The 25,023-nt window shown below is 48.0% G+C and overlaps 1 protein-coding gene across 1 annotated transcript; it reads left to right on the top strand.

Moving 5' to 3' along the window:
- The first annotated feature begins 11,855 nt into the window (after positions 1-11,855).
- LOC120387759 (trypsin-3-like) lies at positions 11,856-24,219 on the top strand. The gene is made up of 5 exons (XM_039508868.1): positions 11,856-11,910; positions 16,336-16,495; positions 17,950-18,091; positions 22,402-22,668; positions 24,067-24,219. Exons 1-5 carry the CDS (start codon positions 11,856-11,858, stop codon positions 24,217-24,219), a joined length of 777 nt encoding a protein of 258 aa, XP_039364802.1.
- Positions 24,220-25,023: the final 804 nt, after the last annotated feature.

Here is a 25,023-nt window from a genome sequence, read left to right as displayed (position 1 = left end):
TGGTGTCCCTAGCCTCTGTTTGTCAGAGGGTGGAGATGGATGGCAGGAGAGAGATCACTTGATCATTACCTGTTATGTTCACTCCCTCTGGGGCACCTGGCACTGGCCACTGTCGGCAGACAGGATACTGGGCTGGATGGACCTTTGGTCTGACCCAGTACGGCTGTTCTTATGTTATGTTCACAGTGCCCAGCACTATGGGGTCCTGATCCAGGAGTGGGGCACTCCTAGAGGCTTTCCCAATACAATGAATAAGTAAATAATAATAATAATTAATAACTTACCTACTTCATGGGTGTGTTGTGACGCTGGGAAAGTGCACTGAGTTCTTTGGATCTACTGCACAGTGTGATTGTCTAGAGTGGTGTTTCTCACCAACTGGTCTGTGGATCGGCGCTGATCCCTGAGATCTTCCTGACACCGAAACGCTGGTTTAGAGGAATACATGCAGAATGAATCTGTGGGAGTCCCAGTGAACCACTAGATGGTGCATTCGGGTAACTTTTAAGGGACTGTATTTTGGATTCCATGATTTTTGATCTACAGATGAAAGCCATGCTAGGGAGTTTGAGTCTGGCATGTGGCTACGCCATGTCTCAATTTTTTTTTAACTATCTGTGGTCCAAATGTTGGATTCTTGTTTGTTAAAATGTGCCACAGAAGCCTCCAAAAGGGCGGGACAGACAAATTTCAGAGGAGGAGGAAAGTTGCAGGAGGGCAGTAGGACAGTTTTGTTTCACGGATTGTTTCCTCAATCTCATAGCCAAGCGTCATATGTAATGAATAAAATCAGACAGCCGAGGGAGATGGGAGCTGCATGCTAAGGTTTGACCCAGTACAGGGCGGTGGGGCAGGCATCAGAGAGCCCCTGTGGGTGATGGGAAGACCAGGATAAATGAGGACATCCAGGATCAAATGGAAGCGACAGTGGGAGCAAAGGATTCTGATTTGCAGCAAGACCCTGCTGGGGAGGGGTGTACAGGGGCATGCGAAGCAATTTGCTCTCATTGTTCTTTAATTATGTCACATTGTCTTCCCTTTATCTTACTGCAGGAGCCTAATTCACTGTTAATTAAGAGACTGTTTTCCAGCTGCTGGAGACTGTCCCACTTCCTTGATATATTTTATAGTTGAGTCCAGCTTGCTTTCCTTCTGTTTTCTTCCTTGGGAGGAATTACTGAATTGCCTGCGAGAGGCTCACTACCCTTCCAGGCTGACCTGGGCCTAGTGTGACCAGAGGTCCCAATTTTATAGGGACAGTCCCGATATTTGGGGCTTTTTCTTATACAGGCTCCTATTACCCCCCACCTCTGTCCCGATTTTTCACCCTTGCTATCTGGTCACCCTACCTGGGCCTGATCCAAACCCCAAGATTTTACCACCCTCACACTTTGCTTCCCGGTCCAATCAGATTTTGCAAATGGCACCTGAGTTGTCATAATGGGCTGAATGAAAACCTCGGGTCGAAGCGGAACATTCCCAGATTTGGGGGCACTAGACACCCGTCTCTGGATCCAAATGAGAATCACGGGCCCATCTTCATTTTCAGGGTGTAACTGTAGGCACTGACAGCTGTGTCCGGTAACCGTTGCTTTATAAACTCTTTGGAAAGAAGGTGGTAAAAAGAGCATGCAGTGAAAACACCAAGAAGAGACGCCAATCATTGCTTCTTGACCCTCCCTTGTTTTAAGCACTCAGGAAAGGCTGGCTTGACAGCCCCGGAGTCTGAAACCCGCTCTCCACGGAACAATTATTGGCATGCCCAGTGGCAGTACCAGCTCCTCCCACAATGCCCCACTGATGTACCTCCACCCTGCCATGGAGGAGTCGCCCTCGAGGCACGAGAGGGAAGCAAAGTCGATCCTAGGGATCTGCCAATAGTGCGGTTGTACGTGGTTCCCGGGTGCTGCTCATAGGTCCCTCTTGGTATCTGATGCCTTTGGGCCGGGACCGGTGGCATTAAAGTCAGCTTTTCATTGTAACACAGAAAGGTTGAAGGAATGCGGGCAATGGAAGCCTGTGATGCGGGGGATTGATGAATCCAGCACCCACCGCACGGGAGAGTAGGCCAGTCCTCAGCATGGTGCATTCAGTCACAGGTTTCTCTGCTGTGCTGCCAGCCAGGGGCCACAACCTGTGGATACTTGTCAGGTCGGGACTAGGCGGAGAGGCCAAACTCATTTCATAAACGGCTATCAGAGGAGGATTGTCAGCCACGATTGACAGAGGCAAGCTACGAATCGGTGTCCAAGCGGCCATAGGAGCCAGAACTGCCTTAGTAATTCCCATTTGCAGCGTTGTTGTAGCCCTGTTGGTCCCAGGATATTAGAGAGAGCAGGTGGGTGAGGTCTTATCTTTTATTGTCTCTATCACCAACAGACGTGGGTCCAATAAAACTTATGGCCTCACCCACCTGGTCTCTCTAAGACCCCTCTTCTCGCAGATGGTGTCTTTTGTGATGTCCCTGGTTTCCTTAAGTGCCTGAGTGCCCAAGGTGGCTGAACAGAACACACAGTAAAGACACGGGGCGGGGCGTGGGGATGCTGCCTTTATGGATCCAGGACTGTGGCTCCCAGCCCGGGAGGCAGTTAACAAAGCATCGTTCTGTCCCCTCAGCCAGAGCGACTCAACTCCATGACACCAGGTGACTCAGCAAACAGTCCTCAGGGGTTCATTGCCCTGCTGAGGGATACCTGGACACAGTATAGGCCCTGTGTACAGGTGAGTGGCTGAGGAGGGCATGCAAGATACCGGTTACCGCCCTCACTGTCACAGACCTTGAAAGGTGAGACAGCCCAGGTGTGCTCGTGTGGCTGAGGGAGGAGGCCTGTTGTGAATCCTAGGGACACCCTGTTGTCTCTGAGCAGCCTGTGTCGCCGCACAGGAGGAAGCTGTTACTACACCACTGGGAGGCTGCTTTGTGTTTCAACAGCATTATCTATTTTAGACATCGTTTAGAAGTGCCTGTCTTCAGAGGGTGGTTCTCTTCTCCCTGAGGACCTCGAGACTCATCTCCACACTCCTCCCTGGGTGCCCACGTCTTCTCCCCTAACATTTTCATGACTGTACCTCTCCACACCTTTCTTCTCTTTAGTTCTGAACCCTGGGGGGGGGGGCATGGTGGTGTCTGCAGTGCAGACATCACCCTTTGTAGCCACCAAGCAAAACTGGTGTGTTCCTATCCGATGCCTTTCTTCTGCAGCTGTGCCCGCATTCCCTAGAAATGCTCTGCTCCAGGGCTGCAGCCTTTCCCAGCAGCAGGGTTACATGCGGAGAGCCCCTTAGCCTGCGGTAGAAGTGTTCTGCACATGCCAGATTGATGGCCAGGATCGGTGCCCACTGATATACAGTTCAGATGTGAGAGCACCTGCCAGCACTAGAAGGAACAATGTGTCGTTTCCCTGTAGAAACATACCTTCTTTGAGTATCTTTCCTTATGCTGTGCCATCCTGCTGGTGTTCTGATTGTGCCATTTGTTCCTATTTTCCTCCCTTCTGCCTCCTGTGGCTTGGCTGGGAGGTACAGCACACAAGCAGCAACAGGGCGTGGTGGAGATTCAACATACTGCAATGCCGGATGAGGAAAGGATGCTAGTGGACTGGGGGCCTTGTTTGGAGATGGGCTTGTCCTTTGTGTCTCAGCACATGTCCTGCAGAAAGAAACTCCTCTGGGGGGGTGGTCGAGAATTAGAAAAATTCAGGGTCAGCTAACGTGAATAGCGTGGCTGACCCGAACCACCCTTCTTCGTCGCTACGCGCACGCGCGGCGCGCGCGCGCTGGTCCAAGGTCGACCTCACTCCGCTCCTCCTGCGGCGGAGGAGTTCGAACTAATCGTTCGGAGTCGGAGTTATCGAGATCAGTCTAGATGACTCGATAGTTTCGAACTCTAACTCGAACTTGCCGCGTCGACCCAGCAGGTAAGTGTAAACGTGAGCTTGCAGAGGAATTCAGAGAGTCCCAGCCGACTGCTGCGTATTATAAAGCAGGGAGGGGACTGGGTGCTCCTGTGTGACATGCTAGAATGGTGCTCTCCCAGCCAGGATGAACGTAACCCACTGGTCAGTGTGTGTTATGTGTCCCCCTCAGAGCCTGATCCGCAGAGGATTCTGTTCAGCTCTAAACTAGATAGCCGGGCTTGTTAGCTCATGCTTTTAGCTTTGGACATCCCCGGTTGAGTTCCTGGTGTCTGCAAAGATGGCAGCTGTCACACTCACAAAGCGAGAGCCCCCTGTGTGGGTAGAGCGCTTTGTAGGTGACCCACTTTGTTCTCTCAGAGAGGCCTGCACAGCTTGTCCTGAACACCCTCTCCTCCAGGGAAAAGCAAAAGCACCTCAGTCTGAGCATTCAAAACACAGCACAGCCTCCTGACTGGCAGCGTACAACTGGGCATTACACAGGGGAGATGTAGCGTCTACGGAGTCCGCTCCAGAGACTCGCCTCAGGTCACGACTAAGTCACTGTGAAAACGTCATTGCCTTGTGACTGATAGGCAGGAGCCTCCACTTAGAATCATAGGATATCAGGGTTGGAAGGGACCTCAGGAGGTCATCTAGTCCAACCCCCTGCTCAAAGCAGGACCAATCCCCAGACAGATTACACCAGATCCCTAAATGGCCCCTCAAGGATTGAACTCACAACCCTGGCTTTAGCAGGCCAATGCTCAAACCACTTCCCCCAAGCCCTGGCTGAACTTGCACAAAGGTGGCTCCTGTGGGGTCAGAATTTACAAACAAGGAACTGAAAAGTGCACTGCAGCTTTGGGACCAACTTCTGCTCAGGCCATTCGCTCCCCCTCTGCTTCCCGTAACGAGCCATGAATGAACCTCCAGCTACGGTCAGTGGTTCAGATGAAGATGCCACTGAGAGGACATTTCACTGGACATACCCTAACCCAGTGGTTCTCAAACTAGGGCCGCTGCTTGTTCAGGGAAAGCCCCTGGCAGGCCAGGCCGGTTTGTTTACCTGCCGCGTCCGCAGGTTCGGCCGATCGCAGCTCCCAGTGGCCATCGTTCACCAGTCCAGGCCAATGAGGACTGCAGGAAGCAGCACGGACCAATGGATTTGCTGGCCGCCCTTCCTGCAGCCCCCATTGGCCTGGACCGGTGAACTGCGGCCAGTGGGAGCCGCGATCGGCCGAACCTGCCGACACGGCAAGTAAACAAACCAGCCCGGCCGCCAGGGGCTTTCCCTGAACTAGCGGCAGCCCAGGTTTGAGAGCCACTGCCCTAATCCCTCCGGCTAACAGCCCAGGCTGGGAAACTCCTGGGAACAGTCTCTCTTTTGTGAGATTCCCGACATTGCCGGCAATCAGCTGCTGTGGTCCAAGTCTTGGGAGGATTCTTAGTTGATTTGAATGGCTTCCTCCATCCCTAGTGGGAACATGAACTATTTGGCGAGGGTACGTAACTGCAGCTAGCTTGGCCGACGCACCAGAAATTGAACTGGGGACCTCCAGATCTAAGAGCCATAAACTGCTACAGCTTGAGCTGAAAATCTCAGGTTCCCTAGCTGGGCTGTCGTGGACTCATCCTCTATGGATCAGGCACAGAGAGGGGACCTGTAACTCACGTTCAGCAGCGCATCACGAGCACAGCCTGTGAGAGGGGCTACGCCGCCCAGGGAATTATTCCAGCTTTCTCCTAGCCAATCAATGCCAGTACGAATAATAAAAAGGAGCGACTACTTACGTGCCTCTTGTATTGATCACCCCTGCTGTAACGAAGGGCCTCTGAATAACCCAGAGTTCTCCTGCTAACTGATATCCCCAAGTTTATTTAGCCAAGGAGAGGATTTATCGATCAAGCGACTTCAAGATTTTTTTTTAAAGCGTAGAGCCATAAAAAAGCTTTTTCTAAATTAAACTGGAGCCAGAGACACACACAGTGGGGAGGGACTGGGGGGCTGCTGGTCAGGACTTTTTAGCATTTCAGTCCAGCTCGCAGTGAGGGGAATGTTAAAGCACTGGCTCTCAAGGTTGAATCTGATCATTTTGCGTCTTGGTTTCATGTCTGTTGCCTTGGAGTCACTACGGTAGAAAACTGATGTTTTCTCACAGGCTTCCCTCCTAGTCCCCTTCCCTTTTTCGAAGGGATAACAACCCCTCCCCCCGGATAGGGGGCTCAGCTCTCTTGGTAATGTGTGTGGTTTTTCACCTTCAATTTTATCCTAGGTACCTCTGTCCCCCTCCCCTTTTTCAAGTTAAGGGGTTGCAGTTGAAAAGGCTGAGTCTATTATTCCATCTTTTCATTAATGGTTTGGATAATGGAGTGGATAGTTGCAGATGACACCAAGCTGCGGGGGGTTTGGAGGACAGGGTTAGAATTCAAAATGACCTTGAAAAAAATTGGAGAATTGGTCTGAAATCAATAATATGAAATTAAATGAAGATAAGTACAAAGTACTTCACTTAGGAAGGAAAAATCAAATGGAATTACAGACCGGGGAAGAACTGGCTAAGTGACGGTACTGCTGAAAAGGATCTGGGGTTACAGTGGACCAAAAATTGAATGAGAGTCAACAATGTGATGCAGCTGAGAAAAAGGCTAATACCATTGTGGGGTGTATTCACAGGAGTGTCATATGAAAGACACCGGAGGCAATTGTTCCACTATACTCGGCACTGGTGAGGCCTGAGCTAGAGCACTCTGTCCAGTTCGTGAGCACCACACTTTAGAAAAGACGTAGACAAATTGGAGAGAGTCCAAAGGGGAGCAATAAAGATTCAGAAAACCTGACTGCTGAGGAAAGGTTAAAAACTGGGCTTGTTTAGTCTTGAGAAAAGAAGAAGATTGAAGTGGAGACCTGATAACTCTCTTCAAGTACGAGAAGGGCTGTTACAAAGAGGACAATGATCAATGGTTCTCCTTGTCCACTGAAGGTAGGACAAGAAGTAACGGGCTTCGTTTGCAGCAAGTGAGATATAGATTGGATATTAGGAAAATCTTTCTAACTATACGGATAATTAAGCTGTGGAATAAGCTTCCAGCGGAAGTCGTGGAATCCCCGTCACTGGAGGTTAAGAACAGGTTGGACAAACACCTGTCAGGGATGGTCTAGGTTTACTTGGTCTTGCCTCAATGCAGGGGGCTGGACTTGATGACTTCGTGAGGTCCCTTCCAGCCCTATATTTTTATTATTCTGATTCTTAAGGGGCATGGGATAGCCTGAGTTCAGCAAGTCACCCCCTTAGCTCCTGCTTAAAGGAAGAATCCTATGATGGAGCTCAACCAGAGACTAGAATCCTACGCCATCCCCTAAATCCAGCAGCCCGACTCTGGTAATAAATATCCCCTGATACCGATCTATATTCCACAGCCACACGTTATAGGACCGAATGGATTGTGATGAGCATTTCTCTGCATCCTAGTAGTTGTGTATATTGTCCAGATCCTGTGCTGCAGCACAGCTGCTTTGTGTCACAGAGCTGGAGCCCCTCTGATCATTACGTCAATTTAACTAGCGTCGGGAGAGTCATCTTCTCTGCTGCTGGTGTGGCTGGAGGAAAGTGCATGATGCCAGAATCTCTCTACTTCCTGATGGTCCAGGGCTCTGTTTTCAGCTCTCTGTGTCCACTGTAGCCTGACGTAAATTAGAGCAACCCCTGGGCTGCCCTGACATGGTACTGCGAGACCAGACCAGCAGAGGGCATCACAGAGACCAAAAGAGTGAAATAAGACACCTTCACTCACTCACCCCTGACTTGTGCTCTTTGCATTGGGCCACGCTCCAGGATCCAGGACTATGCATATGTATTTATGTAGTTGCACATGTGTGTGCATGGATTCATTCTGTCTAGTGATTTCTAACATCCACATAGTGGGAAAAGAGAAACTGTCTACTCAAAAATTCATCAGACCACTTTCATACAGTGCAAAATTGGAGCAACTTTGCAGACATTTCCTCAGCTCAAAGGATGGCCCCCAAGGAGTCTCTCTGGCTGACCTAAATACAGACAGCTCCGCCCCTTGCCTTCCGGAGCACAAATTTGCTTAAGGGGGAAGTGACGGCCATCATGTAGGATAATACATGGGCCAGAGGGAAGGGTGGCCCCATGGAGGTACAGAACCTGCTGCTGAGGGGGGAGGGGCTATAAAAGACGTGTAGGCAATTGTAGAAGTGGAGTTGCGCTGAGATGGGAGAAGACAGGTGTTAGTTTCTGGAAGTCCCTGGTGGTGCCAGTGGAAACAGATGGTTGTCCTTTTGCGTGTGATGTAGACCGAGTCTATAATTGTATTGGTTGCCGATGAATAGTAATTTAATAGGGTTCTAGAACCAGAATCAGATACAACAGAATTAAAACGAACAAGTTCAGTATCTTGTCGGAACCCAGGGTACATGGCAAAGCGTGTCACACTGAGGGCTAAGCAAAGCCTTAGCCACTTTTAGTGACACAACCAGTAAAGACAAGAAAGCACCAAACCATAGACACAAATAGCAGCAATATCTTCAGTATCATTCCTTATATGTGCTCATATACTCACACCCTTTCTTGGAGATCTGGTGGTAAGAGACAAGGGAGCAGCCTCATCCCTAGCATGCCAAATGAGTCCAATGGTCCAGACCCAAATGCCCAAAGGTCGGTGGTAGATGATGACAATGAAGAGCTGAAGGGTCAATGAGGATCGCTCACCTCCCACTTACATGGTGGCCTGGCCTATTACAGAGCCTGAGGACTATTATGAATACTCATTCAGATGCCCAGCCTCCCATGTCCATAGCTAACTTCCTCACCCTCATAATATTGGGGTGCCTTTATCCTACAGGTTAACGTATTAATGCCTTTTAGCTCATTACCATACACATCAACTGTTGCTAGATTTCAGTAAGGCGTTTGATACGGTACCGCATGAGGAATTACTGGTTAAATTGGAAAGGATGGGGATTGAAATGAAAATCCAGAGGTGGATAAGGAGCTGGTTAAAGGGGAGACTGCAGAGGGTAGTATTGAAGGGGGAACTGTCAGGTTGGAGGGGGGTCACTAGTGGAGTTCCTCAAGGTTCGGTTTTGGGTCCAATTTTATTCAATCTATTTATTGCTGACCTGGGAACCAAGAGTAGGAGTGGGCTGATAAAGTTTGCGGACGACACCAAGTTGGGAGGTATTGCCAATTCGGATCAGGATATCCTCCAGGGAGATTTGGATGACCTTGTAAGCTGGAGTATTAGTAACAGGATGAAATTCAATAGTGAGAAGTGTAAGGTTATGCATTTAGGGATGACTAACAAGAATTTTAGTTATAAGCTAGGACGCACCAGTTGCAAGTAACGGAGGAGGAGAAGGACCTAGGAGTCCTGGTTGATCGTAGGATGACCATGAGCAGGCAATGTGATGTGGAAGAAAGCAAATGCGGTATTGGGATGCATTAGGCGAGGTATTTCTAGTAGGGATAAGGAAGTGCTAGTCCCATTATATAAGGCGTTGGTGAGACCTCATTTGGAGTATTGTGTGCAGTTTTGGTCTCCCATGTTTAAGAAGGATGAATTCAAACTGGAACAGGTACAAAGAAGGGCCACTAGAATGGTCCGAGGAATGGAAGGCCTGTCATATGAAAGGAGACTTGAGGAGCTCGGTTTGTTTTCCTTAACCAAAAGAAGGATAAGAGGAGATATGATTACACTCTTTAAATATATCAGAGGATAAATACCAGGAAGGAGAGGAATTATTTCAGCTCAGTGCTAATGTGGACACGAGGACAAACGGATATAAATTGTCAGTTAGGAAATTTAGGCTAGAAATTAGACGAAGGTTTCTAACTATCAGGAGTGCAATACTGGAACAGCCTTCCGAAGGAAACAGAAGGACCTCCATGACTTTAAGACTAAGCTAGATAAGTTTATGGAGGAGATGGTATGATAGGATACCGGGCTTAGTCAATAGGTTAATTAAGTGCCACACTGGTAAATAGTACAATGGGTCAATGATATGTTATTCTTAACCTTTTTCCAGAGGGTATGGCTGGAGAGTCTTGCCCGCATGCTCGGGGTTCAGCTGACCGCCATATTTGGGGTCGGGAAGGAATTTTCCTCCAGGGTAGATTGGCTGTGGCCCTGGAGGTTTTGCATGGGGCAGGGGTCGCTTGCTAATGGAGTGGGGAGATCGGCTAATGTGGCCTGCATCTTGCAGGAGGTCAGACTAGATGATCATATTGGTCCCTTCTGATCTATGATTCTATGATTCTATGATTAAAGCAAGTTGGTGGTTAAACATCTGCCAATGATTTTATCCCAAAATATCCAAGCCTAGCATCAGTTCAAAAGTCCTGCGGTTGCTTAGTCTTGTTATGTACCAACTCCTGTCTTAAGCAAGCGGTTCCCTGTTCCCCAAATCTAGGGTAACTTTGGGGCTGTTTTATCTAAACTGAGGGTCACGGGCCTACGCTTCACTCATGCTAACCTGCTTAAGACGATGTCTTACAGGATATAGGTCTGTAGGTTCCTCGTGTTACTGCTAAGTAAAATAAAAGGCTGAGGTAACTGTATGGGTTACAGTGAATTTGGGTAAGTTCTTGGTGTATATCGTCTTCACTCCTGCATTTTTTTTTTTTGCTTGGTGCTAAGAAGTCACCATCCACCTGCAGAATGGAATCAGCTCTTTTTATTTCCCCCTAATCTGGAGCATCATCATTACCACATGCAAGTGTCATTGAAAAAAAACCCAAAACGTTCTCACTGAATATTTCTCCCAGCCGTAGCCAACACACATCCTGGATACACTCCGATTTTACGGGGGTGAGGGCCTAGATACTGCAACTGAAGCCAGGTTCAATGTGTCACTTTCTCCTGCATACGTTTTACACCTACAATCACAGCTATTTGCATGGCTGTAGGATTGATTGATTTATTTAACACAGTGAGCTGCATTCTGCCTCATGCAAGCCCTTTGCCTTCTGTGGGGTTTCATGGATGAAACTGAAGGCAGAAGTTTGCTCACAGATGGTGGTTTAATGGGCTAACGCTTAGCAGCTGGAATAATGCTCTCACCTGTGGAGGTAAATCTACACCAATATGAGGAACTAACAGGACCCCAAAATTCATAGTGAACCCCCCACATTACACCTGGCAAAACCAGGGGAACAGATTGTTCCATACTGGGCCCATGATCCACCTGAAAGGTTCATTGTCCCCAGCAAGCCCCTTGCACCTCTGGTGGCCTGATTCCCTATAGCCTATACCATATGCAGTCATTTGCACCAGTGCAAAGTGGAGGTCAAACGTCATCAGATGTGCACTCTCTTTCACTGGTGTAAATGACGACACCACAAGCTGCAGGGCAATGGTGAATTCAGGCCTGAGTTTGCCACCCATTTCCCAAATGAGGCACGTTTGACCCTGTTTCAGGCTTTGTCAAAAGCATTTTGCCCAGCACTGATGAGCAGCTTGTCCGCATCGCTTCTGGGCTGCTACCGCTCCAGCTCCGCCAGCTCAGCTGAGTGGATCTCTGCTTTAATTTGCAGTGCCACATGAAGGGAAGCAGGAGATGGAGACCCTTCAAGAAATGCCTTCCCCTGTCTGCCAAGGGATGGTTTGTTGAAATCAGTGTAACTTCACTGCCAGGAAACCCAAGAAGCTCCATTCAGCGTTTGTGAGCGGTAAAGGCTATGGCCCTTTCAGCTGGACGCTGAGGGGAGGAAGATGAGAACACAAGGTTAATGCTAGTCAATCAGTCACCAGTGTCCTGAAGTGCCTCCATGAATAATTGATTGTTCTCTTTGGGATTCACGTTGTCATGGAAACTGAAAGAGGAACCAGAATATCTAGGTATGAAGTGAAGTTTCTTTGGGTCTCTCTCTCCCTTCAGCAGCTAAGAGCTGGAGCTACCTTTGGCAGGTGCTTATAAGATCTTACATTGACTCTGAGATGAATTATCTGGCACTGAGCCTTCTGCTGTTCCTGCAGTTATTTTCTTTGATCGGTGAGTATTTCATATGCATAGCTAGCTTTAGATGGCCTTTCATGTCTAGAAATCCTACTAAGTCTTTTGATTGCTGAATGTGCATCTGTATAGAGACTGTTGAGGTGTGTGTGATTTGTGTAAATACGCTTCCTGTCAAATTACACCACCCTGAGTCCCTGTTACAGTTTACATTTCTTCATATCCAGAAATGCACCATGATTTTTATCCCCGCTCTAAGATGTCCCATATTTTGTTCCCAGGTTTCATTTTTATCTGATTCACATTCAACATTCTTCATAGGTTTTTTTGTTTGTTTTGTTTTTTTTACAGAACTAATAACGTTATTTAAATCATCAGATTGATAGAAAACCTGGAAATTTACTTATGTGTATTATCTTCTGTCTATCTAGAGAGATACACCAAGGGTCAATTAGATCCAGTGTATCTTCGGTGGACCAACATTTCAGGTGAAACTGGCCCACTGTCATCATTCCATAATATTTGCATCATGACAAGTTAATTAAGTCTCCAGAGAAACAAGAAATTGGACTGTGAGATTCCAGCAAGGATCATTTGCAGATATTGAGAGGAGAATGAGGTCTAGTCGTCAGGGCAGTGGACTGGATGTCAGGACTCCTAGGTTATATTCCTAGCTCTGCGATAGAAATACCATTTGTCCTCACACAGTTCACTCAACCTCTCAGCCTAACCCTCTGTAGAAGAGGGATAATATTTTTAAGGGCATTATGAGGCGTAATTGATTATTGTAATATGGTTGGAGATTCTCTGAAAGGAGCTGTACAAAGGAGGAAACAGGCCCAAAGTGTTTCTCATTCAGTATCTGTTTAGTAAAACTATTAGCAAGGAAAGTTTGCTTCCTAAATTATACCACAATTGAGCAAAATTGTTCTAGACAAAGAGGCCACCTACAGGGAGACCTTTTGGAAGAACGGTGTAATTCGCCAGGAAGAGTATTTACACAAATCAAACACTTCAACAGTCTCTGGAAATAACGCCACGAAAGCACGTACATTCCTATCAGCTGCCCTGGAAACAGACTGCACCCCTGGAAGAAACACAGGGCAATGCCTCAGCTCAGGGGATTCTTGGGAGGAATTTTGGGATGTTAGGAAAGGGCCCAAACCTGAAGCTTTTCCTGAGTCCTTAACCAGGACAAACTCTTATGGACTTCAGAAGGAAATTTCCAGAGTAAGGAATAAGAGCCTGATCTCAGCATGAGCTGATGGCTTCTGAGAGCCCTCAGCTCCCATTGACTTTACTGGGAGTTGTGGGCACTCGGCACTTCCCAGAAGCACTCGGCACTTTGCCGTAAGGAGCCCTGAGTGTAAACCAAATAGAGACCTCAGAATCTTGCCCCGGAGCACCCAAAATAATAGGTTCTTCTCACAGCTCCCTAACGGCTTTCTTACACAGAGGACCAGCTCGCATCTGAAACCAAAGGAGGCTTCAAATAATTATTCTATTGTTGTTACGTAGCTAAGTGTTGGTGTTCTTTGACAAGGGGCCAAGTTAAAGTAAGCCAGGATGCTGTTACCTCTTTGGAAAGGTTAGGTAAATTAGTCATTAAACAGCAGATTCTTCACACCACCTTCTGGACACCTTCCTGGTGTCCCAGGTTAGATCAGAGATTCTTCAGCCTGTGTCCCCGCCACCAGGGCCCAGAGGCTACACTCGCCCAACAAAGTGTAGCGGCTTCTTCGGTGGGCAGTCCTTTCTCAGTACGTCACTCTGGTCGACACTGCACTGAGCGGACCAAGCACCGTGATTTGTTCCTCCATCACTTCCATGTGGCAGGCACTACCCTGACCTACCAGAGCACCTTGGCTTTGATGGGGTCACCTTTTAACATCCAGTCTGTGTTGGTACCATTGTCTCGACAGAGATCTCTATTGTCATTGCTTGTTGTTGTCCATCCTGACCAAAAAAGTCACAACTGCAGTGATGCAACCGAGTCTCCCGGCCTTGTCAGTGCCTCCATCACTTAGATTCATCTGTAGGTCACCGATGCTCCAGCAGAGCATGATGGCGACTGGACAATCACTAACCCAGTGAAGCTCATGTGCCGATAACTCTGACAACACAGCACCCTGTTTAGTGATGTAAGAGCCAGTACAGTTTATGTTGGGCTGGTGCCAAATTATTATTAGTTGTTGTGATTGATATGAATGACTGTGGTAAGCGTGAAGTTGGTATGGCCTGGGATGTCTGAATTGGCGAGAGGATTCTGGGAGCAGGATTCTCTTAGCATCAGACAGTTGGTATGGAAATTTACCAAGAGGGCTGAAATTGCACTTGAATGGCTAATTGAGGCTCCACCTGTGCATGTGTCTCAACATGAGACTTTGGGCAAGTCTACTCTATGGCAGGGATCGACGCTCTGAGATTGATCCACCAGCGGTCGATTTAGCAGTTCTAGTAAAGGCCCACCAAGTCGACTGCAGATCACTATCCAGTCAATCCCTGTTCTCTACCCCCAACGAGAAGAGTAAGGTAAGTCAATGGGAGATTTTCTCCCGTCGACCCCCCACGGTGTAGACCCCGTGGTAACCCAACCGAAGGTATGCCAACTCCAACTACATTATTCACATAGCTGGAGTTGCATAGCGTAGGTCGACTTACCACGGTCGTGTAAACATAGCCTTTGAAACGTGTCAGCTGATTGACCAGCTCACAAAGTAAAGAAAACCCAAAAACATGCCATCGGTGAGCTTGGTATGGGTTGACCCAGGTCAAAATAACTCCTTTTGGAGGACACCGCACCAGGAGCTCGAGTGAGTGATTGATGAGGGGGTAAACGTTGATTGAGCTTTGGTCTTTGCCTGTTTTGTAGCCCCCTTCTATAATATTAATTAGAGAAAACCGGTAATAAAACACCCACAGGGCATATTTTTGGGACATGTGACTCCTTTGAGAACAAAAGGTATAAATGTTAAGCAAAGTAAATTAGTTAGTTAATTCCCCAATTAACATCTGAAGAGGTCCATGACGCTGTAAGACAAGAGGCCTTGGGGTAACCAAGACCCTGCTTTGAGGGACTTTTCACAGACTAAGTACCTGAGAGAGGAGAAGAAAAGAAGTCTCCATCTAGCTATACCTGCTTTGTTTGCCAAGCAGGATACTGTGTAAGGCCAATACAGTTACTGAGGGTTTATACTTGGGGAATACTTGTTAGGAAGATGTGTATTACATAACCTTAACTGCTTGTGTGATTCTTTCTCAAATAAATGATTGTGCATTAACCATACTGTTCCTGTATTTTCACCAGTACTGGTAACAATCTGCCCAGCTGTGGGCCATTAAAGATCTGTTTCAATAGTTTACAGGTGCTCTGCATACACAGCAGGTCAAAGCCCTTACACCTTCTTAAAAGAAATCAGCATAATGGCTGCTAATTAGAGGAACAGAGGAGACATGTTACAGAAAACCTTGCTCTGTGCCATGAAACTCAGCATCTAACAAGATTCAAATGAACCATCTAGCTTGGAGGTGACTTTTGGCACCAATCCATTTGTTTGCTCAAGATCAGACCTGAGTTTGACGGACTTATCCCAGAGCCTCTTTGCTCACATGACACAACCAGTTAACAGCCCCTGGCTGAGAGTGAGGCCCAGGACTGGAAGAACCAGGGTAGTCCCAGGCCATAACAGATGTGCATTAGTAGAGCTGTGCTGGAGACTGGGATAACGAGTCAGATCAGAGCTGGGGCACCAGGTGGGATAGATGCCTGGGGCCTGCCTGCACTAGGCCTCAGGCAGGTTAGTACAATTAGCCCCTCACTCTGGTGAGCGTTAAACTGGATTCAGATTGATTAAAATTCCAATTAAAAACCAAGTAGGTTGTATATTTATCATCGCTCTGTCGCCTCTGGAGAAATCAAGGCCGGTAGCTGCGTGAATAACAGATGGACTCTCGTCATGCTAATGTCAGCGAGAGGACGATAATAGAGTAGTACATCAATTAGAATCCCTCCTGAGGGATTTATCCATCCCCTTGGCACTGATGTCTAACTCCTATTGATGCTAATGGCAGTGACATGAGCCTATAGGGAGGGAGTTGGCACCTTGTCTGTGATTTAAAGTGCCTCTCTGGTGTGTAGCGTCTGCTGTAGTCCCATTTATCTCCCCCTGCACAGCCCTAGCAGGGCCTGAGCTGTCACAGCAACTCCTGGAGTCATGATTAAAATTCAAAGGTCCTGGAAGGTAATTTGGTTTCAGAGCTCCTATTCCCTCAAAATAAGGCCTGGCCAGCCGCCTACATCGAATTACACTTGGATCTGTCCAGCTGCATGCAGTGATACTGGGATCTGTGCAGATGCAGAGTGCCCCGGTGTCTTTGGGGTGAGAGGTAGCCACAGTTCATGCATGACACAGCGGCTGGGTTTGCCAGTTGTCTCCTCCTGACAGCTTTGCCTTTGCTCTGCAGATGGTCAGAACAGCCTCCAGCGCATCATCGGGGGTTACATAGTGGCACCACATTCCTCCAAGTACCTGGTGTCCCTGAAGAGGAAGACTGGCTTCCATTTCTGTGGCGGGTCGCTGGTCAGTCGAAGCTGGGTCCTGACGGCTGCTCACTGCAAAACTGAGTAAGGAACGCCGGGAGACTCAGGGGGCTTTCAGAGCGCAGTCAGACGTCTGGGAATCAGACAAAAGACCAGCCTCCCCTCACAGCAGAGTATAGAGGTTTGCTAGAACATAGGGTCCTGGACTCCCATCAAACAGCACGGCTCCATGGAGTCCTGAACATAGTTACGCACACGCGCCCAGCTCAGTTTTCAAACTTGGGTGTCTACGGTCCCATTTCGGTGTCTATATAGGGATTTTGGTGCCTAAGTTTACGTGTTCAGGTTGAAAGCTGGGCCCTTGATCTGGTAGGTATCAATGCACCGGCCCCACCGGTTCACATGCCTAGAGCTCCTACACCCACAGACTGGTGAGCTGTAACCGGGGATGACTTTTCAAAGGCAGGAAGGTTTGGTTTATATGAGGACCCAACAGTCTGGCTTCTTCTCTTAACTATCCAAGCCTCTTGGGTCTGACCCACGAGGGCCAGAAACTTTTCCAGCCCGTCTCACCAGGGCCCCGATTCGGCACGGTGTTTTGAACACATGCTTAAGTTCTATTAAGGTCAGTCCCCAGCTCAGCTCCAGACTGCCCATGTGACCTTGAGCCAGTGCCAATCTTCCTTGTGTCTCGCGGCCCCATTAAATCTTAAACACGTGCTTGACGTTAAGCACGTGCTTTGCTGAACCGCTGAATCGGGGCCCTAGAATTGCCAGGATTTCCTGGTTGTGTTTAAGACGTAATGTCAGAAAGATCAGCCTTCTTGGAGGGGGGGTGTGCGGGGGGGGGCATTTGGCATTTCTCCCCGGGGGGGCATCACAGTAGCAGCAGCAAGGGTGTGAAAAGAGCAGCAGCAAAAGGCAGCTCACCAGAATTTTTCCCCCCTCTCATTGCTGGTGCAGCCAAAGTTTGGGGCACAATTTCTGTCTGTTTTTCTGTTAGCCCATCCAGTTTGCCCATTCCTAGTCACCGACATTTCATAATATTGATGCTTTGGACAAGCTCATTAACCTCTCTCTGGAGAAACACTGGACCGAGGAATTCTAACACAGAAGGAGGATTCTCTAGTGATCAGAGCAAAGGCCTGGATTCCCGGCTCTCCCACTGAATCACCGTCATTACGTCTCTCTCTTCATTTCTTGGTTTACTCATCTGCAAAATGGAAATGATGCTATTTTTACCCGCCTCACCACAGTGCCGCCCGCCCCCACAGTCACGTGTACCTCCAAGCAGTCGTACATCCAGATCTACGCACTAGGCAAACACACACACGTCCCTCCATCACTTCAGCGTTGACTCCACGTGAATTCAAACACCGGTGCACAAGATCTCACATGGGAAGTGCTGTGAGTGCTACAAGCCCTGTGAAAAGTTTTGAGTCCTTTGAGTGACTGAATTTTTAAATCAGACCTGGGCAGAGCCACTTTCCCCCAGCAATGATGCACCGGTGACCAGGGCCTCTGCTGTCTCCCAACAGAATTAACCAGATGATGATTGTAGCTGGGGAATATTCTCTCTCCACTTTTGAAGGCACAGAGCAGATCTTCCGGCCCTCTCGGATGGTGGTTCACCCGGACTACAGCTCCGCTTCCAAAAATGCAGACATCATGCTGATTAAGGTAACAAGCTTTCGCCAGGCCGTGAAAGGGAGGGCGGCTGTTGGAGAGGGAGGGGGTCACTATGGATTGTTTTGGCTGTTCACAGCAGAGTACCTGTGCGCCACTGAGCACACATGAAGCATGGTAAGGGAAATAAAGGCAGGGCTGGAGCAATGTGCAGGAGGCCAAGGTGGAGAGGAACAAACCACCAATGACCCCTAATAACAAATACTGTATCTGCATCCTGTACCTGTAGATCTCAGAGCACTTTACACAAGGAGAGAGGAATCATCACCCCCTTTTTACGGACGGGGAAACTGAGGCACAGAGCGATGTGACTCACTCAAGGTCACTCAGCAGGCCAGCGGCAGAGCCAGGAGGAGAACCCAAATTGGGGTACAAGTCCCGTCGCCCCAGCCGCACTGCTTCTGATATAAACGTAGGGTCTGATCGTGGGAGGCGCAGAGCACCCTCATCTCCCTTCTCTCACACCCGGAAAGAAATAAAACTAACCAATCCCTGCCAAGTGTCCTCCCCAGAAAGGACATTGTTGACAACGTTACTAGCAATTGGAAATAGGAGATTGGAGTGGAATGGCCTTCCCAGCCCTACCTATCCCATTGCTGCCGCCGACACTGTCCTGCTCCAGTGTAGAGATCCAGAGGCCGAGACTGCACTGCCCCTACTCCCCATGACTATTGCCTTACTCCTCCTTGACACAACTAGGGCTACTCCTCCCAGTGAGGGAGGTGGGCCCTGAGTTCTGAAAGAAACGCAATGTATGATTAACGAGGCTAGTAACTAGTAATCAGGACACACATGTCTGCTCTTCTCATCTCCCCCAACAGCGGGGCTCTAGCAGCATCTACCTGCAAACCAGCTGGGGAGGGGACATTTTGTCACAGGAGGGGTGTGCACTCTTCTCTCCGATCATTGCTTTCTGATGCTTTTCTCCCCCAGAAGTCAGTATGGCCTAGGGGAGAGTGCACAAGACTGGGACTCAGGAGAACTGGGCTCTGTTCCTGGCTCTGCTGCATGCCCTTAGGCAAGTCACTTCCCTGCTCTGTGCCTCAGTTTCCCCATCTATAAAGTGATACTTACCTCCTCTATAAGTGCTAGGTATTATTATTAGTTACTGATCATTGTACATTTCAGGGCTCACAGGGTCTCTTTCACTCTGTGGGTCTATTTACCTTAGTGAAGTGTATCAACCTCTAGGCACTGATTAGTGCCTAGGCTGGAGATATACTTCCTGAGTTCCAGGCTCCCTATCATTGTCAATTCCCCACCATTCCTTGGTAAGGAATTGAGCAGGCTGAGCAGAAAAGCAGCCTGAAAGGATATGGAGTGGCGTATACACAGAATCAGGGCCAACCTGCCCTCCCATCCCTGCAAAAAACAATCTAAAAGGATTCTGCACAGTAACCTCATGGGTGAAAGCCAGTTTAGCCCCAAAGCCTTCTGGCTTGTGCCTCAGGTTTAAATGGCGATGCATGTTAATGCAAACACATTTTAGCCGTTGCAGCAGAATATAATCATGCCCCCTTCTAGTTCTGTACACCTACACCATGGCTGCCTGTGCAGAAGCATTCATGTGAGTGGGTGAATGAGCACGCGTCACTGTTGCATATACACATCCTGTGTGAGCTTTTTCACTTGTGTTTTGGTTTTGGAACCAGGTCTTTATAAGCTCACTAAGCATTCATGGGACAATGAGGTTCAGCGTTTGCTCAGGAGAGGGAGTTGGAGCGGCGTTAATGAATCATTTAAAGGCAGGGACAAAATGACTGAATACACTGCGACAGATGTTGTATTATAAAAATCAAGCGCTGACGAATGTAAATCAGTTCATGGGGTGACAGGCAAAAAAGAGCTCAAAGACAGGAAGGAATCCAAGCCCAGGCACTGAAAGAAATCTCACCAAATCCCCCTGCAGAGCACAAGCTGCAAATTCATTAGATTTAGTCTTCTAGGCAAATGCTAGGTGCTTGCAGAATGGTTTCTCCAGAGATCTTTTCCCAGGCAGCAATCCCTTGCTGAAAGAGCATTTGCTGTTCAAAATATTCTGTAAGCCAAAGGAGTCTATTACCTGACATAACAGGGACTCATTAAGTCCCTTTACTAATCCAGCAGCTTCAAAAGGAAGCAGTGAAAAGTCCAAGCCAGGGGAGGAAACCGAACGAGGCGCTAAATGAAATTCCCAGGGAGAATTGCCTTTAACGAATTAATGTTTCAGGCTAAGCCGGTATCGTTTTCACTTAAACGCCATTCATACATTCAGCTAGGTTTGCAAAGTGCATTGTGTATTAATAAGAATGGACTCAAGTTTAAATATTCATTAAAGTGATGCAGTCCAAGGCCCCAGGCACCGAGTCTGCTAGACTGCCCCCCCCGAGGGAATGTACAGTGCAGAGCTGGAGGGGGCTTCTATTGATTGAAGCGGCAGCAGCTCAGAGGCTGCTGGGACATAGTGATGCTGTTCAGTTCTCTCCTAAGGTCCCCCGGTAGCCTCGTTCTTATTTCCCTAAAATTAAATATTTCCAAAGCCCCAGTATGAACCATTCAGAGAGACTGAAAATCTAAATTGCAGACTCCTGCCATGAGCAACGGGGGAGCGCGTGCAAATGAACATAGCCCTTCGCTTGTGCTCTCGGCGCATGGCCCGGCTGCAGGCAGTGCATGTGCACGTACACACATACATTGGTAAATCATACTCACAGCACTGGAAACTATAGTATCATGACAATACAATAGCAAATGGTACTGTGGTCTGCTCCTATAGTGTCAAACAGATAGCACAGGGTGGATGACTTGATATAGACCGAAGAAGAATTGACTCTGAAAAGGATTTAGGGGTCACAGTGGATAAGCAACGCAACATGAGCTCCCAGTGTGATGCTGTGACAAAAGGGCCAATGCCATCCTCGGATGCATAACCCCAGGAGTACTGAGTAGGAGGAGGGAGGGGAACTGACATTTATACATGACATTAGTGAGAGCAATCCTGGAATACAGCATCCAGTTCCGGTGTCCATGTTTTAAAAAAGGATGTTGAAAAATTGGAAAGGGTGGAGTAAGAGAGTCACAATAATGATTTGAGGGCTGGAAAAAAAATGCCTTCCCGTGGGAGACTTAAAGGGATCGATCTGTTTTGTGTATCAGAATTTGAGAGACGGCTTGGATACAGTATATAAGTATCTTCCTGGGGAGAAAATACCAGTATTAAAATGATCTTTAATCCAGCAGAGAGAGGCATAAAAAGAACTAGTGGCCGGAAGCTGAAGCCAGACAAATTCAAATTGGAACAAAGGCCCACATTTTTCACACTGGGGAGGATTAATCCTTGGAACAAACTGCCAAGAGAAGTAATGGATTCTCCATCCATCTTTCGATGGCTTCAGAGCCCAACTGGCTGCCTTTCTGGAAGATGCTTTAGCCAAACACAAGTTACCGGGCTCAATACAGGGGTAACTGGGTGAAATTGAATGGCCTGGGATATACAAGAGATCATAACAGGCGTACTAATGGTTCCTTGTGGCCTTAAACTCTATAAATCCATGACCTCCACCTTCACCCAGAACTCAAACCAAACTCAAACCGAACCTTTCTGAGGGTTTGAAAATGTTTAGTTCAATACTCTTCCCTGTGCAGCTCTGTTTTGCTAACAGAAAGGGCCTGAACAAGCCAACAGATCCTCCCTTCAAGTTGAGGAGTGGAGAATACCATTTTACAGCTGTTGCACAGCACCTTTATGGGAAGCCTATAGAATTTACTAGAGATGAAACCAAGAGGGTCCTGTAGAATTATAATAAATAGGCTCCTATAGAAATTAGTCCTAAGACCAAGATAATTTAATAGAGAACGAGATCCTTTCTATAGGTATTTTGACCCATCCTATAGAATTCTATAGCCAGGATATAATTCTCTTCTAGATTCTATAGGAGGATTCAAAGAATCTTATAGAAAAGTTCTCATTGCCTTTTACATTCTATAGGACTTTCCATAAGGGTGAAGTCTTAGACCAAAACAGTGGCTCCAAACACCCCATGGCTTTGAGGAAAAGATTGGAAACTGAATCCAGATCCAAGTTTTGCAGCCAGGTCCCGTTTCCACGATGGGCCAAACCAAAACCCTGGATCTGGATTGGATTTTGCAGCTGATGCCGTCTGGCTGGTTCAGAGAAGCATCCCAAACGTGAGTGGAACCCAAGCTGTGAATTGCACGAGGTTCGCCTGTCACCGTACACACAGCCCTAGGCCCATGATCACCTGTTCCCGCCTCTCTGCTTCTTCACAGTCAGTAATGACTCTCTCCTTGGTGTCTCCGAACAGCTGAACAGGCCGCTGGTGCATAACGCTTTTGTTTCCATTGTGCCACTTCCCCAGCAAGGAGCGGTCATGAGGGAGGGCCGCTTCTGCCAAGTCTCTGGCTGGGGTTACACCACTCCCAGGGGCGGGGCGACTTCGGACACCCTACGCAGCGTGCACCTGCCGATCATCTCTTCTGGGAAGTGTAACAGCACGGCCTCCTATGCGGGATACATCACCAAGAACATGATCTGTGCCGGGTTCAACACAGGGGGCAAAGATGCCTGCCAGGTACAGCTGCCCTCCTTAATTCTGCAGAGGAAGCTGCAAGTTCAAACCTCTCCTCTGGGGAGAGCAGTTCCCGCTAGCGCGCCAGCTAGGCCCAAGCTGCAGAGAACCATGCTGAACTGGGTCCCCCTAAAAAGAATCCATCTGTTAAAAGGCATCTCCTGCTTCCTCCACATCTGACAGGAAATTAGTACTTTTCTAGACAGACTTGGAAGACACAAGCCAATAGTGACGAATGAGTTTGGGGGCTTTCAAATGTTGGGTGCCCAGTACACCTTTAAAAGAATCGGGTTTCCTGAGGATGTACGTTCTGGGAGAAAAATCAGGCTCTTTTGAAAGTCCCTTTTGAAAATCTTGACCACCATTACAGCAGCCAGTGGACAGTGTCATGGGAGGGGATCTGGGGGAAAATGCTTGCACAGAGACACAGAAGTCAGCTGTCCTCCGCGCTGCCTTGTTCTCAGGTTCCCATAGAGTTAAAGCCTTGATCACACACTTCCTAACTGGAGATGACTCACGCTCGGAACTGAAGCACAGAGGGTGGGTGGAGAAGGCGGATCTATTTTTATAGCGAGAAGAACAAAATGGCAAGCTAGAAATGAGCTAGCTTTTTTCAAATTCTTCCTGGGTAAGACAATAGCAAGGAAGTACAATGGGGCCGAAGGCGTCCCTTCCAAAATACATTACAGCTGTTGCCTCTGTTTTAATCATTTGTCTGGCAGGACCTAGTCATGTCGCCAGTGCGGCGTGATGTCATGTTCTTGTGTCGTGATGCCAGGTCATTGCACGATGCTGCTGCATCACACCTAGGAAGGCACAATGGTGCAGATTGTCCCCAAGGGCTGGACTAAATCTCTCTGGGATTCCAGCATTGTCTCTGAGAGGGCAGGACAGTCCCAGTTTTGATGGGTGCTGCCCTGGGAAAAGGTCAGGTGCAATTTCCATTGAACGGGGCTGTCAGGACTGGGTGGGAAATGCGTTAAGTTAGATTCATGGGGCCAAATTCTTTGCTGGTGTAAAGAGGCAAAACTCTGATGTCAATGGCATAGAGCCCATTTAGGTAGCAGAGAATCCATCTCTGAATTCCCTCCAGGCTGCCCAAGTCCTTCTGAGACTCAGGCACAGAAATATATGGAATGAAATCTAGAAGCCTGATTCCTCATTACCATGTACCTTTCACCAGTGCAAAGAGTCTGTTACTGTTCTGACTCGGTAGCATTGTATGCATGCTTTGCACTAGTGAAATGCCTACCTATAGTATAGGGCTATGGAGAATCTGCCCCAGAGCCGTCTGGGTCCTCCCGTTCCTAGACAGGAAAGGTGTTTATTACTATGATGGAAAGGTCACCCCCAAACCATTTTAGAAAACCGCAACCTTTATTGTGTCTGCTTCTTTTCTAGGGGGACTCTGGCGGGCCGCTGGTGTGCGAGGGCCGAGTGTTCGGGATTGTGTCCTGGGGGAACAGCTGTGCTAGTCCCAGGTACCCAGGTGTTTACACGGCAGTAGCCAACTTTCAGAAATGGATTTACAAAACCATCTTTAGGCGCGAATAGCGGCCGCTCTGTGTCCCCTCAACGTGCACCTTCCCGGCTTTGAGCAAATAAACTTGTGATGAAAAAGAAACAGAAGCGCCTTCAAATGTAGCCCTCCTGGGACCTTCTGAAAGTCGCCCAGGGGGAGAAGGGAGGTGGTGCTTTGTAAAAAGCACTCTCTTGCAAGGAGTATATATGCCTTTCATATTCTGCGTCAGGTACACTGATTTCTGCCTTTAATGGAAATAGAATAACTCCACAGGTTTAGGACTGTGAAAACATGCGGGGGCTGAAAGTTACTTAAAAACCAGAAGGGATCGCAGGCAAAGGATTAATAGAACCAATTTTAACTTCATTAAGAGCCACCAGAGAGGTGGAAAAAAAAGAAAACACAATGTGCAGTAAAAACCACTGAATAGATCAAACATCTAGGAGTGGGGGAAGGATCCATCTTTGAGCACAAAATGTTCCTGGTATCAAAATAAGCTCAAAGCCACTTCCCTTTTAAATATTAGCTGAGTGATTTGCTGTCTTCACCAGCTGGCTATGCCCAGAACTTGGCCATGATTAATTACTAGTGTATTCTCTCCCCTGTAGGGTGGCATTATGAAGACCTGGCTCAGGTACTGAATGACTAAAGCTGCTGCAGGGAGGGTTTTTCCTTTGAACCTTTGTGTCAGAACATCACCATGGGCCTGATCTAAAGCCCGTTGAAGTCAAAGGGAGTCTTTCAATGGGCTTTCAAACAGAGCCTAGAAGACTCCAGCTCAGACAGGTCTGCCGCCACCACAAGCACACGCCAACCATCCTTGTTATTTATTCCCT

Source organism: Mauremys reevesii, linkage group 21, assembly GCF_016161935.1.
Source record: "Mauremys reevesii isolate NIE-2019 linkage group 21, ASM1616193v1, whole genome shotgun sequence".
Lineage (NCBI taxonomy): Eukaryota > Metazoa > Chordata > Testudines > Geoemydidae > Mauremys > Mauremys reevesii.
The sequence above is the reverse complement of the archived record's forward strand: the minus strand, read 5'-3'. Positions and strand labels throughout refer to the sequence as shown.

What these genes read in the sequence shown, in the direction of transcription:
- LOC120387759 (XM_039508868.1), top strand. Translation starts at nt 11,856, where the DNA reads ATGAATTATCTGGCACTGAGCCTTCTGCTGTTCCTGCAGTTATTTTCT. An exon ending in CAGACATCATGCTGATTAAG is followed by an intron (nt 18,092 to 22,401) that starts GTAACAAGCTTT and finishes GTCTCCGAACAG; the next exon opens with CTGAACAGGCCGCTGGTGCA. An exon ending in GGGGCAAAGATGCCTGCCAG is followed by an intron (nt 22,669 to 24,066) that starts GTACAGCTGCCC and finishes CTTCTTTTCTAG; the next exon opens with GGGGACTCTGGCGGGCCGCT.